Raw genomic sequence first — 19,763 nt, 5'->3', positions numbered from 1 at the left:
GTTGCACTAACACCTCACTAGCAACAGTATCGTGCTCAATATCACAATCCATCATTAGGGTTTCCATATCCATCCATCAAGGTTATCATTACCACATACCCGCAATCATTATGCGGTGTTGGTATTTCATCAATCACATTTCATTGATCCCAGTACAGCTTTCGCACTTTGCAATATTCACATTTCCCTAGTATTCACAATTAGTATTCTCATTTCAATCATTACATTTCAATTTCCATATTGCATTATTCACGTTGCAATATTCTCATTTTCTCATTCTCAACTCAGCGTTTATTTTGCCATATTCACATTTCAGTATACCTATTTCAATATTTACATTTCAATATTCATATCCCAATTCCCACATTTCAATGTTCTCATATTAATGCTCATTTCATTCACATACTAACATACATATATATATATATATCATAATTCACGTATTTCAATATTTCTCAAAATACCCATATCAGTAATTCACACATTCTCATTTTCATAGAAATCGTTTCCATTCACATATAAATACCACCTTTCAATATTTTCCACTAACATATCAATAATTCTCATTTCACTATTTTCTCAGAAATTACCTATCATTATATTTCACATTTTCAATATACATCATATGCCACACAACTTTTGTCTAATACTCATAATACACTAATTTTTCAGGTAATTCATCATATTCCATTTTCACAAAATAATTCATCGAGCATTCTCCAAATAACTGCTATAATTTATTCTTCTTACTTGGTTTCCTGAGCTATGCCTGCAGGGATCCCGAAATTATACTTGCGGCACTCACCTGAGCCCTAAATTCAATAACCCTAGTTCAATCCCAGAATGTCTAATATTTTAACATTTCCAAATTTACAATAATTAAATAACAATTAATATCTAAATAACCCACTTATCCTAATTTTTGAGTTATGCTTACGACAACCCCACAAGAAATTCGCTCCACTAGACTTGTAGAAAATCGTCCCTAGATTTTCATGGTGGTCTCCGATCGTCAATTCGGTTTAAGATTTAAGAAAAATTGAGGTAAGAGTGAGAATTTACCTTATCTCAAAGGATATGCCTACGTCGCTCTTACGACAAATCCGCTTAGGTAGAAATGTCGGTGGTGGAGAATGGAGTCCAATGGTATTTTTTAATTTTCGATCGGCCAAATATCAGCCGAAAATTGAGGAGAGTGAGAGAGAGAACGAAGGACGCATAGGCGGGGGCGCTGCCTTTGCTTCTCTGCAAATTGCATTTCAGATGCTTCCTGAAGCTTTAGCTTTACTTATATATATATTCTAATATAATATACTATTATATTATTTTAATTAATAATAATTATTTAATTATTTATTTAAATTTAAAATTTAATTCTTTTTTTAATTTTAATTTTAATTTTAATTATTATTATTATTATTATTATTATTATTATTATTATTATTATTATTATTATTATTATTTAAGTCACTCTATTAATCTTATATAACCATTTTTGGGTTTATTACATAGAGACTCATAACAGTGATGACAGCATTCAGAATGCAGGGAGTTCTAGTTCGAGAAACTAGCAGGATGACAGTATCGCTATACACAGACCTAGACGCACTATCAGGCTGCCGTCCAGGTATGGATTTGATAATCTGGTGTCTTATGCTCTCATTACTAGTTGCAAGGATCCAACTACTTTTCAAGAGACAGTGCACAGCCAAGAGAAAAGTAGATGGATGGGTGCTATGGTGGAGGAAATGAAGTCATTGCATAAGAACTAGATGTGAGATTTGGTGGAGCTTCTAGAAGGGAAGAGGGCGATAGGTTGCAAGTGGGTGTATAGAAAGAAGGAAGCGGTATTAGAAAAGGAAGGAGAGAAGTTCAAGGCATTGTTAGTAGCAAAGGGATACTCACAAAAAAAGGGGGTTGATTATGATGAAATCTTCTTCCTTGTGGTCAGACACACTTCCATCAGGGTAGTGTTGGGATTGGTGGCACATTATGATATGTAATTGGAGCAAATAGACGTAAAAACAACGTTTCTCCATGGTGATTTGGAGGAGCAGATTTATACGGTACAACTAGAAGGGTTTAGTCAATCCGGACAGGAGCATTTGGTTTGTAAACTGAAGTCACTTTATGGGTTGAAACAATCTCTGAGGCAATGGTACAAATATTTTGACTCCTATATAATATGGATAGGCTACATGAGGTGTGAGTATGATTGCTGCGTGTATGTCAAGAGTCTTGATGATGGTTCTCTTATTTTTCTGTTGCTTTATGTTGATGACATGTTAATTGCTACAAAGGATATGCTCGAGGTAGATCAGTTGAAGACTCTGTTGAATAAAGAGTTTGACATGAAAGATTTGAGTGCAGCCTAGAAGATTCTTGGGATGGAGATTCTTTGGGACAAAATTGCAAGGTGATTGTGGTTATCTCAGGGTGGTTATGTGGAGAAGGTGTTGGAGAGGTTTAGTATGTTTGATGCAAAACTTGTCGATACTCCGTTAGTGAATCATTTAAATTGTCTACTGCTCAGTACCCAAGGACGGATGATGATATCCATGATACGTCAAAGGTCTTTTATGCTAGTGCAGTGGGGTGTTTAATATATGCTATGTTATATGTACAAGATTGGACCTGACACAAGCTGTTAATGTGGTAAGTAAGTTTCTTTCAAATCTAGGTACACAACATTGGGATGTCGTAAAATAAATTTTCAGATACTTGCGGAATACTTCTCACTATGCATCATGTTTGGCAGGCAACAAAGTGATCCTTCAGTTTGGGATATGTTGATGCAGATTATGCAGGGGATTTGGATGACATGAGGTCTACAACATGATATGTGTTCACCCTTGTGGGAGGGCTGATTTTGTTCGAGATCCATGGTACAATCTCTGGTTGCATTATCAACAACTGAGTCAGAGTATATGAGAGTTGCCGAAACTACCAAGGAAGCATTGTGGCTTACTAGTTTAGTCAAGGAGCTGGGCATATAGCAAGGTGGAGTTTAGCTGCGTTGTGATAGTCAGAGTGCCATCAATTTGGCGAAGAACCAAGTGTATCATGCAAGAACCAAACATATAGATGTGAGGTTCCACAAAATCGAGGAGTTGGTTTCTTTAGGTGAACTTATGCTTGAGAAAGTTCACACTTCTTAGAAAGCAACAGATATCTTGACAAAGTCGGTTACCATGGATAAGTTCAAGTATTGCTTGGACTTACTGAATGTCTCCAGTTGCTAAACAGTAGGCAATCCCAACCTATTGTCCCAAGGTGGAGCAGTGGGTTATGTTTTCAGTTTTCTTCTATGGGGCATATATTCACCGAGGTGGAGATTATTGTAATATGTGGCTTATATGTTGAATGAAATGCATGTACAAAGAGAAAATATGGTAGAAGACAAGAATGCTGACTTGTAGGAGGAAACCGTTGACAATTTTGCCAGGAGTATAGAAACAGAAGACTGTTTTGGTGCTGTTACATTGACTGCTTTGTCTTGGCTTTAAATCGTTGATGGTATGTTTGAAACCATCAACGGTTTGGATCAGTTTCTCAGCATTGGTTTTCAAATTTTGAATTGGGAAGTTGGATAGGTTGGGTTTTGGAGGGAAAGCCTCCGGTAAAGTTATATATACATGTTGTATAATGTAACTCAGTGTCTTTAGACACAAGATAGTAAACTTTGATCGTTGTTTGCTCCCGTGGATGTAGGCATTGCTGAACCACATAATTCTCTGTGTCATTATTTTATTGCTTTCATTATAGTCTGTGTGATTGTGTTTTCTATATATTTCACTGTCAAGTTTTGCATTGTAAGATTGTTTGTTTCCGTTGCACATTGATTTGCACAACAAAATCACGTTTCCCATAAAATCAATAGAATTTATTCACCATTGTTTTATAAAAAAAATTGATTTGACCAAAAAAGTGTGTCATATAGTAAGCTTTGGGTAGTGTTACTAACAAGTCAATAACAATTAAAAGCAATTAAGAAACATTAAAACGTCAATATAAACTATAAAAATGATTAACCATTTGTTCAAATTTTCTTTAATTTTTAAAATTTTTTTTATTTTAGTTTGATTTCAAATTGATTTGTTGGCTTTTTTAGATTTCATCCCATTTTGATAATGACAAATTAAGGTACATAATTGTGCTACTGAGTATGTTTACAAGGATTATGGTATTAAGTACAATAACGGATGCAAATTGGAAAGCTATGAACCGTACAAGATGATGATATTTGACTATAAACATGAAACATATTAAGACCAAACTTGAAGACTATGAAGATATTTATGGAACTCATGAAGTCCAAGCTTAAAGAATTTAAAGAATTTATTTCATGTATTTTGCAAATAGGACCTATATAATTACACTTTCATTGATTATGTAAAGAAGCTCATAGCAACCTTTGTTGGATCTTAGGTACTCTATATTTCATTGAAAATCATTTTATAAATGTGCAAAAATTATTTCAAAGTGTTAAAATTATTTTTGGAATAAAAAACCCCGAAACAAGATTTTCCAAATCCCTTTCATTTTTTCAACCACTGCATTGATGAGCGATTTTCTTGATTAATAACTTCTCATCTTAAAAAATGTTCAACATGAAAGTAGTGAAATTTTTTCTTGACTTTTTTTTGATACCATGATCACCCTATTTGGAGTTTTCTAACAAAAGTTATGTCTTAAATACTGAAAGGTGTTTGTGGGTGAAATTGCCCATAAATTTGGGCAACCAAATTAATTGCTCAGAAATCCGGGCGACCGAAAATTGAGGGAATAGCGCCGGAAAGGCCATAAAATGGCTAGTTTTCAAAATAATAATTTATTTTCAAAGCTCAAACGGTTATAAAATGGCTAGTAGATCATCATGCCTATAATAAATACAAGACTTCTAACTTGTTTTAGTAAGAGAATGAACGAGGTATACATCTATTCATTCATCCAAAGTTTTTGAGCCTTATTTGAAAAATCTTTTCAAGCACTTTGCAAATTCCTTGGTTATCTTTCAAGTACTCACCTTCTAAATTCTCCTTTAAGCTTCATTCATATTCATTTGAGAGTGTATTATATTTGTGTTTCAATTGTACTCGTTAGTTCTATTGAGGAACATTCATTGTACAACATTTGATTCTTCATTCTACATCAACGGTTCGGGTGTAAATCATGTCAAGCAAGGGCATATTGCTTGAAGAAGCATCTTCGCCTGGAAAGGAGGGATTGTAAAGGCATCTTTGCCTGGTAAGGATGGATTGTAAAGACATCTTCGCTTGTGTAAAGGAGGGATTGTAATGGCGTCTCCGCCGAGTGAAGGAGAGAGGTGACTTTGCCTATTGAAGGAGTGAATAGTGAAATCCTCAACTGGTTTTCTTGAGGTAAGGACGTAAGCGGATATAACTGAACCTTGTAAAATCCCGATTTTGCTCTCTTTTTCTCTATACTCTTTTATTTCTGCACATTTACTATTATACACTTTGAGTTTGCCTTTACATACTTAGAATACGAGCATAAACTGAATTGATAATTGTTTAAATATTCGAGTAAATTTTTAAAACATTCAATTCACCATCTCTTTTGGGATTACACCAATTCTAACAATAATTCAATTAAAATCATATAAAAATTTGAAATTTCTATATTATATAAATACACAATCCCATAGATATAATAATAATAATAATAATAATAATAATAATAATAATAATAATAATAAGAGCAAAAGACAAATCTCTCTTGTCGTTGAGCCAAAAAAAAAATAAAAAATTAAAGACATTTTTTAAGATTTTAAAAATTGCATAGACCTTCTTTGAAATTTTAAAAATCCCACAAACATCCTCTCATACTTAATTCTTACTTAATATCTAAAAAAAAAAAATCTTTTTATCAAATATAGAAAGGGGTCTATATTTTTTTAACAAACCTCTAAAAATTTTATAAAATTTATAAATCTTTAGAAAGGTCCTAAATTTTGTAATTTCAATTTTTTTGTTTGACTGTTTTTCCATCTTAGGAGAGAAGGCTCCGCTAGGCTAATAATAATAATAATAATAAAAATAATAACACAGATAATTACAAATTTAGAGTGAATGAGGCTGGTGCCTCAAAACCCTATCTTTGATTCCAACTATCATGCTGCAGTACCTTATCAGCGCAACCTTCCTTCTCTGTGATACGAATAAACGCCGACAGGATTCTTCGAATCATAGTATCTCCTTTTGCTGATCCTAATTTCCCTATAAAATGATAAAAAATTTTCGTTTTCATTTTCTTGCTAACCAGAACGGGACTAAGGATTGGGGAGCCCAAGAGTCCCACTCAAGACGACTGCCACTAGCTCCCAGGAAAGGGGGCGGCCCAGCTCGACCATCTCCATCTCAAATTTTCCGAGAATTTGTGAAACCCTAGTGAGCTCACCCTGCTTCCTCTAAAATGGGTTTTTGTGTGAATCATTGTGACAGTTTAATTGGTAGTTTTTCTTTGTCTCTGTCGCAATCCGTACCTTGTTCGTTGAGATCCGCCCGTTTTCGTCCCTTCTTTTACTCCAAGAAACGCAGAACAAGGAAGAGCACTGCGTCTTTAACCCTCCAATCGTGGCCCTATTTCGGGCGTAATGTGAAGTTTGGCCATGGAGTGAACTCGGTAAGAAACGAGCAAGGCATTTCCACTGCTAAGAGAGACTTTTCACGGAATGGAGGTTTTGGCGAAACGCCAAAGGGAAAAAGAATTGACTTGAAGAAGATTATGATCCTTGGGGCAGGTCCCATAGTCATCGGGCAAGCTTGCGAATTTGATTACTCGGGTACTCAAGCATGTAAGGCCCTCAAGGAAGAAGGGTATGAAGTTGTGCTCATAAACTCGAACCCTGCAACGATCATGACCGACCCCGATATGGCAGATAGGACTTACATTGCTCCGATGACATCTGAGTTGGTGGAGCAAGTGCTTGAGAAAGAGAGACCCAATGCTTTGCTGCCCACCATGGGTGGGCAGACAGCGCTTAATCTTGCAGTAGCATTGGCTGAAAGTGGCGCACTTGAGAAGTATGGTGTTGAGTTGATTGGAGCAAAGCTTGATGCTATCAAGAAAGCAGAGGATAGGGATTTGTTTAAGCAAGCTATGCAGAACATTGGGATTAAGACTCCTCCTTCGGGTATTGGGACGAATCTTGATGAGTGTATTGAGATTGCAAATTCCATAGGGGAGTTTCCTTTGATCATTCGGCCAGCATTCACGCTGGGAGGAACTGGAGGTGGGATTGCGTACAACAAAGAGGAGTTTGAGTCAATTTGCAAATCAGGGCTTGCAGCGAGCTTAACGTCACAGGTTTTAGTGGAGAAATCTTTATTAGGTTGGAAAGAGTATGAGCTTGAGGTTATGAGGGACTTGGCAGACAATGTGGTTATTATATGTTCAATTGAGAACATTGACCCAATGGGGATCCACACTGGTGACTCGATCACTGTTGCCCCTGCACAGACCTTGACAGACAAAGAATACCAGCGCCTCAGAGATTACTCAATTGCTATCATAAGGGAAATTGGAGTTGAATGTGGTGGTTCAAACGTGCAGTTTGCTGTCAATCCTAAAGATGGGGAGGTGATGGTAATTGAGATGAATCCAAGAGTCTCTAGGTCCTCTGCTCTGGCTTCCAAGGCAACTGGTTTTCCAATTGCAAAGATGGCTGCCAAGTTATCAGTTGGTTACTCGTTGGATCAGATACCTAATGACATCACCAAGAAAACACCGGCTAGTTTTGAGCCTTCTATTGATTATGTGGTGACAAAGGCAAAAATCTATAACCTTTCTCTTATAAATTTTTCGGGTTATTTCTAATTGCATTTTTGTCTTATTAGTGTTTCCACATTCTTTAATAGTATTTCATTTTAAGGTACTTCTTCATGGGTTATTATTCAATAACATATTTTGAAATCATTATGTTAGATTGCCAAATGATGGGACTGATCATAAGGGAATTCCAAACATGCTTTTTGGCTAGTCTTGCAGCACATTTTGATTTGGTACCAAATTTTCAATTATACTAGTTATCATTTTAGATAATATTGATAATCCACTGCTGGTCTGCATTTTGTCTTTTGTTGTGCTGTGAATCCATTTGATATTATGTCCAATCTTGCCATATGTTCTTGTTGAAATCTCCTTAATCACCTGGATTTTTGTGGATAGAGAGAGGTTTCTTTCTCACAAATGTGCATTATTCTTTGTGCCACATTTTGGTGGCATCATTCTCTACCATTTTCATTTCCAGTTCTTTGACTATTATCATACCCACTTGATACTATCTCACTGCATTTTTTTTCAAGAGCACTTCAATTTCTACTTTTGAATGTTCAATTTCGCCATAACCTTTTTTTTCTTCTTCCATTTCTAGTCACAATAGGTGTACATCAAGGTTATACTTTGAGTCTTTATCTTTTTACTTTAGTAATTGATAAACTAACTAGGAATACCCAAAATGAGATCCTTTGGTGTATGTTGTTTGAAGATGATATCATGTTTGATTGATGATAGTAAGAGCGGAGTGGAATCTAAGCTAGAACTTTGGAGAAACACATTAGAATCTAAAGGGTTTAGGATAAGTAGGAATAAAATATAATATATGAAATGTAATTTCAGAAAAGTAAGGAGTAACAATGGAGAGAAGATTAAATTTGATAATCAAGAGATTATTAGCATTAGTGATTTAAAAGGCGTAATTGAGGTGCGCATTGAGGCGATTTGGGCCTAAAACGCCCTAAGGCGTAAGTGGAAATGCGTAATTCCCCAAAGGGATACGCCTCAGGTGAGAAGGCGTACGCATCAGGTGTAAAGGCTCGCCTTTTTACGCCTCAAATGTCAAGGCGTACGCCTTTTGGGATTCTTGGTTTAAAACATAAATTAAAAAAGCCAGAACCAGAACGCACCAAAAACCCTATCCTCCCTCTCTCCCACGAAGCTTCTTCTCTCCTGCTCTTTCGACGAAGCCTTTGCTCTCTCGTCGAAGTCTCCAGTCTTCTCCTCTCTCGACGATTCCTCTTGGTGAAGCTTCAGCTCTCTCGACGAAGCCTCCAGTTTTCTCCTCTCTCGATGATTCCTCCGACGATTCCTCCAGCGATGATTCCTCTCTCGACGAAGCTTCTTCTCCTTTCTTGACTAGAGTAGAGGAGAGACAGAGGGAGACGAGTGTGTTCGAAGGGAACATCGAAGCTGTCGAGCAGAGCTGCGAGCTATTTTGCCCTTGATTTCAAGATTTTGGGCTTAATGTTAAAAATTTGGGCTCCTCTTTTACAATAAAAGCCCATGTTTTAAAAGTCGCCTAAGCTTTTTAATTTTTATATTAAAAAATTAATGGGAACCATTTGTAATGTTTTGGTCTATATGATATTTAAAAATTATATATATTTTTTTCTCCATTATTCTAAAATTTTTCTTATTTGTTTACTATATAAAAATTAATTTTATTTATTAATTATTTTAAAAAATACAGTCCCAAAATGCTTACGCATGAACGCCTTAGGGCTTACGCCTCGCGTTGCGGAAGGTAAAACACCTCGCCTTTTAAAACACTGAGTAGCACTGATAGATTTAAAATATCTTGGATAGCGTAATTGAAGAAGATGTAGTACATAGAATTAAAATAGGTTGGGTAAAATGGAGGAGTGCGTTAGGTGTGTTGTGTGATCATAGAATACCATTCAAATTAAAAGGAAAGTTTTATAAAATGGCTATAAGACCAACTATGCTTTATGGTTCAAAATGTTGGACAACTAAGAAACAATATGTACAAAAAATAAAAGTTGCTAAGATGAAAATGTTAAAGTGGATGAGTGGTTTAACATTAAAAGAAAGTAAGAAACGAACATATACGTAATAATTTAGGCATAGAACTAGTTGAAACAAACATAGGGGAGAGGCAGCTTAGATGGTTTGGGCATTTGAAACGCAGACCTAGTAGAGCACCTGTGAGGAGGAGTGAGTTAGTTATTGTTTTTGGCATGAAGAGGAGGGGTAGGGGTAGGCTTAAAACAACTGAAATGAGGTATTGAGGAAGGATTTAATAGCCCTTAATCTAATAGAGGAAAACGCTCTTGATCGGGTGAATTGGTGGAAAATGATTCATGTAGCCAACCCCACGTAATGGGACTTGGGACTTCTTGTTGTTGTTATATCCGTTTCATTCATTACCTGTCCGTTTTGTTTTCAATGTGTTCCCTAAATAGTTTGAAATTTGTAATCACCATGATGCCTTGTATTTGCTCATTTTTCCTTTATTCTTTTCTGTAATGTGCAAGGACTACTCCTTTGTAATTGACTGTGTATCTAGTGCATCCATGACTGCTGGAAGTTATATTGCTTCCTGTTCACACTAGGAGTGAAGGATATGACCGATTATACGCTCACTTTTATGATGCATTGTTAAGATTAATGTGCAAGAATCTAGTTCAACCTGGAGTATGAATCCTGTTTATGTTCATTAAAGGCCCACTGCATTGTGCTATACAATGGTATGCAGCCCTGTCTCCTATGCCATACACCTCGAAACCCCTTTCCGAGGTTCAAATCCATGATGTCCCAAGCTCTAAGTGTGGAGAGGGGGGCTTGGTAACATGGTATCTAAAAAGATGTCTTCGATTAAGAGACTCCAAACAAGATACTCCAAATATGTCTTCAATTAAGAGAAAATGGTTATGGAGGTTCCCCTTGAGGTTGATTCAGATAAATATGGAAACTCCAAACAAGATTTTTTTGGCTAGTCTTGTAGCTCATTTTGAATTGGTAACAAATTTTCAACTATATCAGTTATTATGTTAGGGGATGTTTGTTTGTACGTCACATGATCTTTATAGAGCCGGTTCACTGAACAGACTCTCAATTAAGAGACCGATAGTGTTTGATACTTCTTTGATACCCTTTGAACTCCTCTGGTTCAGTCAGCAACAAAATTGTTGCCCAAACACCATTCCAATGCTTGTGTAGTTGTGTCCCTCTCTCTCCCTTCTCTCCCAGCGAGCAGCAGCCCTGGATCAACATTTGCTTCCATGGACCCGAATCATTGGTAACTATAGGCAATTGGGAGCTGGAAAAAAAATTGTGTTTGGCCTCTGCTCCTGGCATGAGTTGAACAACTCAACTCTCTGTCTCTGCACCATCCCAGATTGGCTCTCCATGGATTGCTTTTGGCTTTCTTCTTTTGTTAAACAGAGCATCTCATCAAGTATCGGATCTCTGTTGGCCTGCAAAATAGTTCATGCAAACATGGATTATGACCATGTTGAGGCTGGGTTTTGAGTTAAGACATTGTAGGTTTTAAGTTAGGGCATCAAAATTAGGGCTGTGTCTTTGATGAAACTGATGAAGAAATTAGTGAAGAGCAACGAAAAGAAAGTTTCTTGCTGCTGCTGCTGCTGCTCTTGAATATTTCCAGTAGATCTCCATGGCCTGCTGTTGCCTGATGAAGAAATTGATGGAGCTGCAAATCAATCCCACCAATTTGTGTTCATCTTTATTTTTTTCTCAAATGTTTCTAGCCTATCTTTCCTTTTGAGTTCCAAATTCGTGTTCATTTTTTTAAAAATTTTTACTGAATTTTTTCTAGAACTTGATTTGTTGTGCATTAATTTTTTTTTTGAAAATAATTTAATTTGAACTATGCAAGCAATTTTTTTGGGTAATTTTATTTGGCCCTTGTATTTTTTTATAATATATATGGTTTTTTAAAAAATTACATTTAGATGTTTTCTGAACAAGTTATACTTTTCAATATTTAGGGGTTCATCAAGCTCTAATTCGGTAATAAGATTCAAAGGCTAATTCAATATTCAGCGCCTAATGCTTAATTTTGTCAAACAACCCCTTAGTTAATATTCATAAGCCATTGCTGGTCCTCATTTTGTCTTTTATCGAGTTGTGAATCCATTTGATTTTATGTCCGATCCCCCAGTATGTGCTTGTTACAATCCCTTCAAAACTTATTACCTGAACTTGTGTGGATGAACAGAGGTTTTTCTCTCACAAGCGTGCCATATTTGTTGTGCCACATTTTGATGACGTCATCATCTATATTCTCATTTTCAGTTCTTGGAGCATTATCATACCGCTTGTTACTATGACATTGTATATTTTTCTTTCAAGAAAGCTTCATTTTCTTCTTTTCTGAAGATTCAATTTCACCATAGCTCTTTTCCTTTATTTCTGCTCTGTTTATTACCCATTTTGTTTTCATTGTGTCACCTGAATATTTAGAAGTTTGCAATCACCATATTTTTTTTATTTGCTCATTTTCTGTCATGTGCAAGGACTTCTTCTTTGTGATTGAGTGTGTATCTATTACACTCATTTACTGCCGAAAGTTCTATTGCTTTCTTGCTTCCTCTTCACACTAGCAATGAAGGATATGACCTGCTATCCGCTCACTTCTATGATGCATTCTAAGATTAATATGTGAAACTAGTTCATGCCAATGTATAAATTCTTTTAATGTTTATTAAAGGCCCACCAACTGTGCTATAGAGTGGTATGTAGCCCCACTTCTCATCCTGCACCCCTTCCTACTACATTTCTAATGTTCGAACCCATGACCTCTAACATGGAAGCCCAATCTCTAATCATTGGGTTGCATTAGGGGTTTGGGCATGGTACAATGGTATCTAAAAATATCCATTTAAATGGAAAATGGTTATGGAGGTTCCCTGTAGAAGTTAATGATTCCTTATGGCACCAGGTTATTAGAAGTAAGTTTGGAATTCATCAGAATGGGTTTACTCTGAAGGACGTGGCAATGTTTTTCATTTGAGTCCTTGAAAGTTCTTTTCATAGGTTGCTTGTTTGTTCTTTCCTTATACTCAGTTCTAAGTGGGCAATGGTAATACGATTTGCTTTTGGGAGTATTTGAGTGGGAGAGGTTTCATAGGAGTTGGTAGTGCCTCGTCTTTTTATTCTATCCTCTGTTCATAATATACTGATTTCAGTTTTCTATTTTTAGAGGGGAGCTCTCTTTCTTGGAAAGTCCATTTCTTTAGGAGTCTTGATGGAAGTGAGGTTGATGAGCTCACTTCTTTACTGGGTATGTTGGAAAATTCTTGTAACAAGGGTAAGTGCTCTGGTTTGGCTAAAGGATTCGGTAAGGTCTTTTTCTTTTAAGTCTTTCTTTACTCATCTTTTGAAACCTTCATATCGTAGTCCTTTTCCTTTGTATCAAGTTGTTTGGAAGGCAAGATTCTTTTTAAGATTCAGGCTTTCATCTGGACCCTAACTCTTAGCTGGATTAATATGAATGAGTTGTCACATGTAATGAGGCCCTATAAGACCCTCAGCCCAGATATATCTATGTTGTGCTGTGAGTCCAACGAGATTAATGTGCCTCCCCTTCTTCATTGCTTGGTGGTGAGACAACTTTGCAATGCTTTTTTTATCTTATTTTGGAAGCTTGGTTGGCTCTGCAAAATGTGTATGGTTTCTTGCTATTGTGATTTTGGGGTTTTGGGAAAAGTAGATGAGGAAGGGCCTTATGGACTTGGGCAGTGTATGCGAATTTCTGTAATCTGTGGCTCGAGAGGAACGCGAGAATTTTCAAAGGTCAGATGACTTCTCCACATTTTCTGTGGGAGAGAGTTAATTTTCTTGCTTCTCTCTACGCACACTCTTTTTAGATTTTGAGAGAGGGGGGGGGGGGGGGGGGGATGTTCTGTCTGGTCTTAGAAGTTTACGGTTCTTATCTTCCATCGTTTTTTGTTTTTTTTTTACTTTGCTCAAATATATAATGGGATGTTTTAATATCTAGAAAAAATGAATTCTGTCAATGTGTATGCACCAATTCTGACCCTCTTCACATTAGATTGTAGATACAGCTTAATGAGGGCTGCTCTGGGCTTCCAATTACTTGAAGAAGCCACTTCAAATATTTTGCATTTGAGCCCCATGCCTAAGTGCCAATAAAGATCCTGTAGTTTATAACAAGTTAACAACAGGGTGCAAAGGTATATTTATCATCCATTTGGAATCAATTTCCTTTCCTGAATGTCTTATTCGAGCAATTTCAGATTTGAGAGAGCATTAATGATTGACATACATATAATATTGCAAGTTTATAGGCTAGTATCACATTCATTAATGGATGGCCAAAATTGGTCATCATGGTAACGACTCTTATCTCTTAACCATGTGTATCTCATTTTGTTTGGTTATCATCTTTTGATACATTCCAAAATCTTCTCATTGTCTTTTTAAAACTAATTTTTGGTTATCATCTTTTGATACCTTCCATAATCCTCTCATTTTTTTTAATACTAATTTTTTGTTTGCTTAAATCGTGCAGATACCTCGGTTTGCATTTGAGAAATTCCCAGGCTCTCAATCAATATTGACAACACAAATGAAATCTGTTGGTGAATCCATGGCTCTTGGTCGCACATTCCAAGAATCCTTTCAGAAAGCAGTTCGTTCACTGGAATGTGGGTACTCTGGATGGGGTTGCTCACAGATAAAGGGGCCGGAATGGGATTGGGACCAGTTGAAGTACAGCTTACGGGTGCCTAGCCCAGATCGCATCCACGCTGTGTATGCTGCAATGAAGAAGGGGATGAAAATAGATGATATTCATGAGCTAAGTTACATTGACAAATGGTTTCTCACTCAGCTTAAGGAGCTGGTAGATGTTGAACAATTTCTTTTGGCTCGGAGTTTGTCAGATCTGACAAAGGAGGATTTGTTTGAAGTGAAGAGGAGAGGTTTCAGTGATAAACAAATTGCTTTTGCAACTAAATCCACTGAGAGTGAAGTTCGGTTGAAGCGGTTGTCCCTTGGTGTTACACCAGCATATAAACGGGTTGATACCTGTGCTGCAGAGTTTGAGGCCAATACTCCCTATATGTACTCTTCTTATGAGTTTGAGTGTGAATCAACTCCCACCCAAAGGAAGAAGGTTTTAATTCTAGGTGGAGGGCCAAATCGGATTGGTCAGGGAATTGAATTTGACTACTGTTGTTGCCATACATCCTTTGCACTTCAGGTTTGTGTTTTGTTTTGCGGACGGTCATTTTCTTCTTCCAGTAATATTTGAACTGCATTCCTCATTATTATGTGAACGTGGGCATGGTTATTGTTATTGACATTGGCAATAGGGAATTTAATTAACCTTTTGCATGGCAATTCAATGGATTTTCCCCCTCACCAATGATCCTTATTATTGATTATATACTATCTTTTACATCCACTATTTTTTCAGAACTTTTCAAATCAAGCTACTCCTTGAACATGTAAGAGCAATGCTTAAGGGGATGTTTGGTATAATTAAGTGTTAAGTACCGAACATTGATTTCAAATATGATTTTGTGCAACAATTTTGAATTGAACTTGAATTGGCCAATGAGTCTAAATACTAAATTATTTTAACTGTTTGTTGTCTAATATTTGAATATGTGTTGTTTTTCAATTTTAACCGTCTCAACTCTTAGGATGTTCAATTTTTGTCATTTTCAATTTTTAAAAGGGATAAAATTGGAAAAGAGACCCTTGAACTTGCCATGTACCAAATTAGACATGTTTTCAAGTTTGATTCTATCAGAGGAATTTTAAGAACATTTAAAGCTACCACAAAGTGGTCTGATGTCCAGCCATTCACAGTTCAAACACAGCCTCTATTTAGAGGCAATTTAGATCAAACAAGCACCTCCTAAAGATTTAAGCTGGAACTGTAAGTATGTTAAGCCAATTAGATATCTTTTAATTTTTACTTTGGGATCCTTTTAATTGGATAAAATTGGATTAGGTTGAACTGTTTAGGTAAATGATATATTTATGGTTTTTTTGGATTGCTTACATATTTTTAAAGAAATCATATTACTGAAAAGAGTACATATATGTAATAGATGAACATGATTGATGATTAAATCTTTATAATGTTAAAAAAGGCAAAATGCATGCTCATGTATACAGTGAATTGGGGTTTATGGGCATTTGCATTGTTAACGGCACGGGGGCCTTAATGAATTAGTTAATCTATTGCATGGGATTTCAATGTTTTTTTCTCCAGTTGAATCATCAATCATCATTGCTACCAAACTTGTGTTATTCTTTTTCATGAACCATTAGTCACAGACTCCCAACATTCTGGCATTCTCTCTCTCTCTATCTCTCTCTCTTTATTGCTTGCATGGAAAATATTTGCTCATCTCATTTTGCTTCCCTACTTTGCATCTGTATTTTATTGTTGTTGTTCTTCTTCTCTCTCGTTTTATCGCTTACATAGAAAATATTTGCTCATCTCATTTTGTTTTCCAACTTTGCATCCGTATATTGTTCAGGGTTGACCCAATTCGCTTTTTCTTGAAAAGGTGCATTGAGTGGATTGGCATTTTAAATTGTTTGGTGAAACACTGCAGTAATATATTGTTGTTGCTTAAATACAGGAAAAAATAACACGGTATTACTGAAATGGCTATTTATGTTTGATAGATTTATAAGAAATTTTTATTATGTTAAAAAGGCAAAATGCACATGTATATGCATATTAGGCTTTATTGGGATTTGGATTGGGTTATACTTGTCTGTATTTGATTCCACTTTTTCATTGCTAGATATGTGATTAGTTCTATATGTCTTGACAAAATTTCTTTAAATCCTGTTCCAGGTCATTAGCTGCCAAACTTTGTGATTTCATTACTGCAACTCTTAAGAATTAATACAAAAGTGGTCTATTAATCTATATTCGATGAGGTGGAACATATGCTTTGTGCATGATTTTTTTCTGCGCAATTGGTTTTCTTGTGGTTATATTTTTATTTATGCACCTCATTTCTTTTAACTTGTTTATACTCTTTTTATATTTTCTGTTAATTAATATTATTTTATCATTGTTCTTTGTAGAATGCTGGGTATGAGACAATTATGATGAATTCAAATCCTGAGACCGTATCTACAGATTATGATACGAGCGATCGTCTGTACTTTGAACCACTGACACTAGAAGATGTTCTGAACATAATAGACTTGGAGCGACCCGATGGCATTATTGTTCAATTTGGAGGTCAAACCCCTCTGAAGCTTGCTCTTCCCATCCAGCGCTACTTAGATGAGCAAAAGCCTCTATGTGCTAGTGGAACTGGGCTTGTTCATATTTGGGGTACATCACCTGATTCAATTGATGCTGCTGAGGATAGAGAGAGGTTCAATGTAATCCTAAAGGAACTGGAAATTGAACAGCCAAAAGGGGGGATTGCCAAGAGTGAACCTGATGCTCTCACCATTGCTATGGACATAGGTTATCCAGTTGTTGTTAGGCCATCCTATGTCTTGGGTGGCAGAGCAATGGAGATTGTGTATGATGACGAAAAGCTTGTGACCTACCTTAAAAACGCTGTTCAGGTGGACCCTGAACGTCCTGTATTGATTGACAAGTATTTATCTGATGCTGTTGAGATTGATGTTGATGCACTTGCTGATTCATGTGGTAATGTGGTAATAGGAGGGATCATGGAGCATATTGAGCAGGCTGGGGTCCACTCTGGTGATTCAGCTTGCTCCATTCCTACAAAAACCATCCCTTCTTCTTGCTTGGACACAATTAGGTCATGGACTACAAAGTTGGCAAAAAAGCTGAAAGTATGTGGACTAATGAACTGCCAGTATGCAATCACTGCTTCTGGGGAGGTTTTTTTGCTTGAGTCTAACCCTCGCGCGTCGCGTACGGTCCCATTTGTGTCCAAGGCAATTGGGTACCCATTGGCTAAATATGCTTCCCTTGTCATGTCGGGGAAGTCTCTCCATGACTTAAATTTCACCAAAGAAGTCATCCCCGGACATGTATCAGTCAAGGAAGCTGTTCTTCCATTTGAGAAATTCCAAGGGTGTGATGTGTTGCTAGGTCCTGAGATGCGGAGCACTGGTGAGGTGATGGGCATTGATTATGAATTCTCAATTGCATTTGCCAAAGCTCAAATTGCTGCTGGGCAGAAGCTTCCGCTCTTCGGCACAGTGTTCCTCAGCTTGAATGACTTGACGAAGCCCCATCTTGCTACACTTGCCGAAGCCTTTTTGGGGCTTGGATTCAGGATCGTATCAACTTCTGGGACAGCGCATGTTCTTGAATTGGAAGGTATCCCTGTGGAAAGAGTGCTGAAAATGCATGAAGGGCGGCCACATGCTGGTGATATGATTGCTAATGGGCGGATCCAATTGATGATTATCACTAGTTCTGGTGACACACTTGACCAGATTGATGGGCGGAAACTTAGGAGGATGGCTCTTGCTTACAAGGTCCCTATCATAACGACAGTTGCTGGAGCTTTGGCTAGTGTTGAAGCAATAAGGAGCTTGAAGGGAAGCTCTGTCAAGATGATTGCCCTTCAAGACTTTTTTGATGTTGAGAGGGAAAAAAGTAATAGTAAAACCTTGCAGTCAGCCTCATCCTCTCTTTAAACTTGACTAGGTATTTCAGGTAAGCATTTTTTTTTAAAAATCCTTTTTTTTTTTGGTTTCCCGTGTCCTCTTTGAATGTGTCCATTGATTATGTTTGGACATTTTTGTTGTGTAACTAATCAATTTTGGCCTTATTTCTTTCCTGTGATAGCTGATAAATCTTGGTGACTGCCATGTTGGAAAATTCTTATATATATATATATATATATATATATATTGAGAATTGTGACATAAAAAGCTTAATTATGATGTGTTTATCCTTGGTTTAAACTTCTTTAGTCATTGTTCATTTCCATAAAAAAAAAAACATAAAATTTTCTGAACTGCTTAAACATGCTTTTCTGATGAGTAACAATACCAAGGTTCTAAATCTATTGCTTGATTATAATACAATATTACTTTCTGATTTTGTTGACATATTTTTCCCCCCAAAGGTGTTTGTGATTGCATTTGGTAGTGTCACCACAATTAGAAAACTTGATTTTCTATTCCTATTTTATCTGCCTAGTATGATTAATCTACTTTTAGCTAGCCTGGCTTTTCCCCTCTCGTTTCTTTACCAAGCTTGAACTTGGTCAATTGCAGGATCTTGTTATTTTTTTAAACTTGTTTAGGCGTAGTAAATGAATTCCCTCTGTTAATTTGCAGGAAAGAAAAATGACCCAAGGAAGTTTGAAGAATGTTAAAAGATGATCAAGATTACTGTTATTTCTTTCTACAAAACAGAACAATTTTAGTTCAAAAGATAGAATAGGTTCATCTTTAAGTTTCCCCATTTCCAAGGCACATGTGGTCATCTCCTGTGCCCAGTTTGGGGGCCTAGTGCGGTGATAAAGTAGGCTGAGCGGAGTAGACTCCGCATCTTGATAAGTGATCTAGGTTGCCTACCCAAAGGTGCAGTGTTGGATCTTGAGACGTCAATTTGTTCATTTATTGATTCCATTGGTATCATTCAACAGCTGGTCGCTAACATGCCTACAATAGTATATATAGCCGATGCTTCATTGCTTCATTTGGCACTATTGTCTTTTGCTCTAGTTATGTAATATAAATGAGAACTTGTTATTGAGTTGGTTTTTGCATTTACAATGGGAGCAAAGTTGACAAGTTTTAATGTTAAGAACCTAACAAGTTGGAGCCTTCGGTCCTATGCCTTGAACCTGCTTATTTCCATAGAAGTGATTCTGTTCCTAGTGGAATTAGTTAGCTGTGTGTAATTTGCATTAAAAAATCTAGGGTAAATTGTAGAAGTTTGCTATTGAGGTTTTTGCTTTGGCTCGCACTTCATCTTGAAAATATATTATACTTGGTGAAGTTCAATATTTTTTTGTAGTTCTCTCTTGTTG

At 36.5% G+C, this 19,763-nt stretch overlaps 1 protein-coding gene across 2 annotated transcripts; it reads left to right on the top strand.

Moving 5' to 3' along the window:
* The first annotated feature begins 6,097 nt into the window (after nucleotides 1-6,097).
* Nucleotides 6,098-19,486, top strand: LOC131149836 (carbamoyl-phosphate synthase large chain, chloroplastic-like). Of its 2 annotated transcripts, XM_058100600.1 has the most exons (4): nucleotides 6,109-7,791; nucleotides 14,318-15,010; nucleotides 16,867-18,436; nucleotides 19,066-19,486. In XM_058100600.1, exons 1-3 carry the CDS (start codon nucleotides 6,436-6,438, stop codon nucleotides 18,415-18,417), a joined length of 3,600 nt encoding a protein of 1,199 aa, XP_057956583.1. In that variant the 5' UTR covers nucleotides 6,109-6,435; the 3' UTR covers nucleotides 18,418-18,436; nucleotides 19,066-19,486. The 2 variants fall into 2 exon arrangements, with proteins under 2 accessions (XP_057956582.1, XP_057956583.1); XM_058100599.1 differs by lacking the exon at nucleotides 19,066-19,486 and having other exon boundaries at nucleotides 6,098-7,791; nucleotides 16,867-18,551.
* Nucleotides 19,487-19,763: the final 277 nt, after the last annotated feature.

This window comes from Malania oleifera, chromosome 2, assembly GCF_029873635.1.
Source record: "Malania oleifera isolate guangnan ecotype guangnan chromosome 2, ASM2987363v1, whole genome shotgun sequence".
Lineage (NCBI taxonomy): Eukaryota > Viridiplantae > Streptophyta > Magnoliopsida > Santalales > Ximeniaceae > Malania > Malania oleifera.
This window is presented reverse-complemented; position numbering and strand designations above follow the sequence as displayed.

Excerpts from the sequence above, each read along its gene's own strand:
- LOC131149836 (XM_058100600.1), top strand. The coding sequence starts at position 6,436 with ATGGGTTTTTGTGTGAATCATTGTGACAGTTTAATTGGTAGTTTTTCT. Across the intron at positions 7,792-14,317 it reads TTGATTATGTGGTGACAAAG|ATACCTCGGTTTGCATTTGA; the intron begins GCAAAAATCTAT and ends TAAATCGTGCAG. Across the intron at positions 15,011-16,866 it reads ATACATCCTTTGCACTTCAG|AATGCTGGGTATGAGACAAT; the intron begins GTTTGTGTTTTG and ends TGTTCTTTGTAG.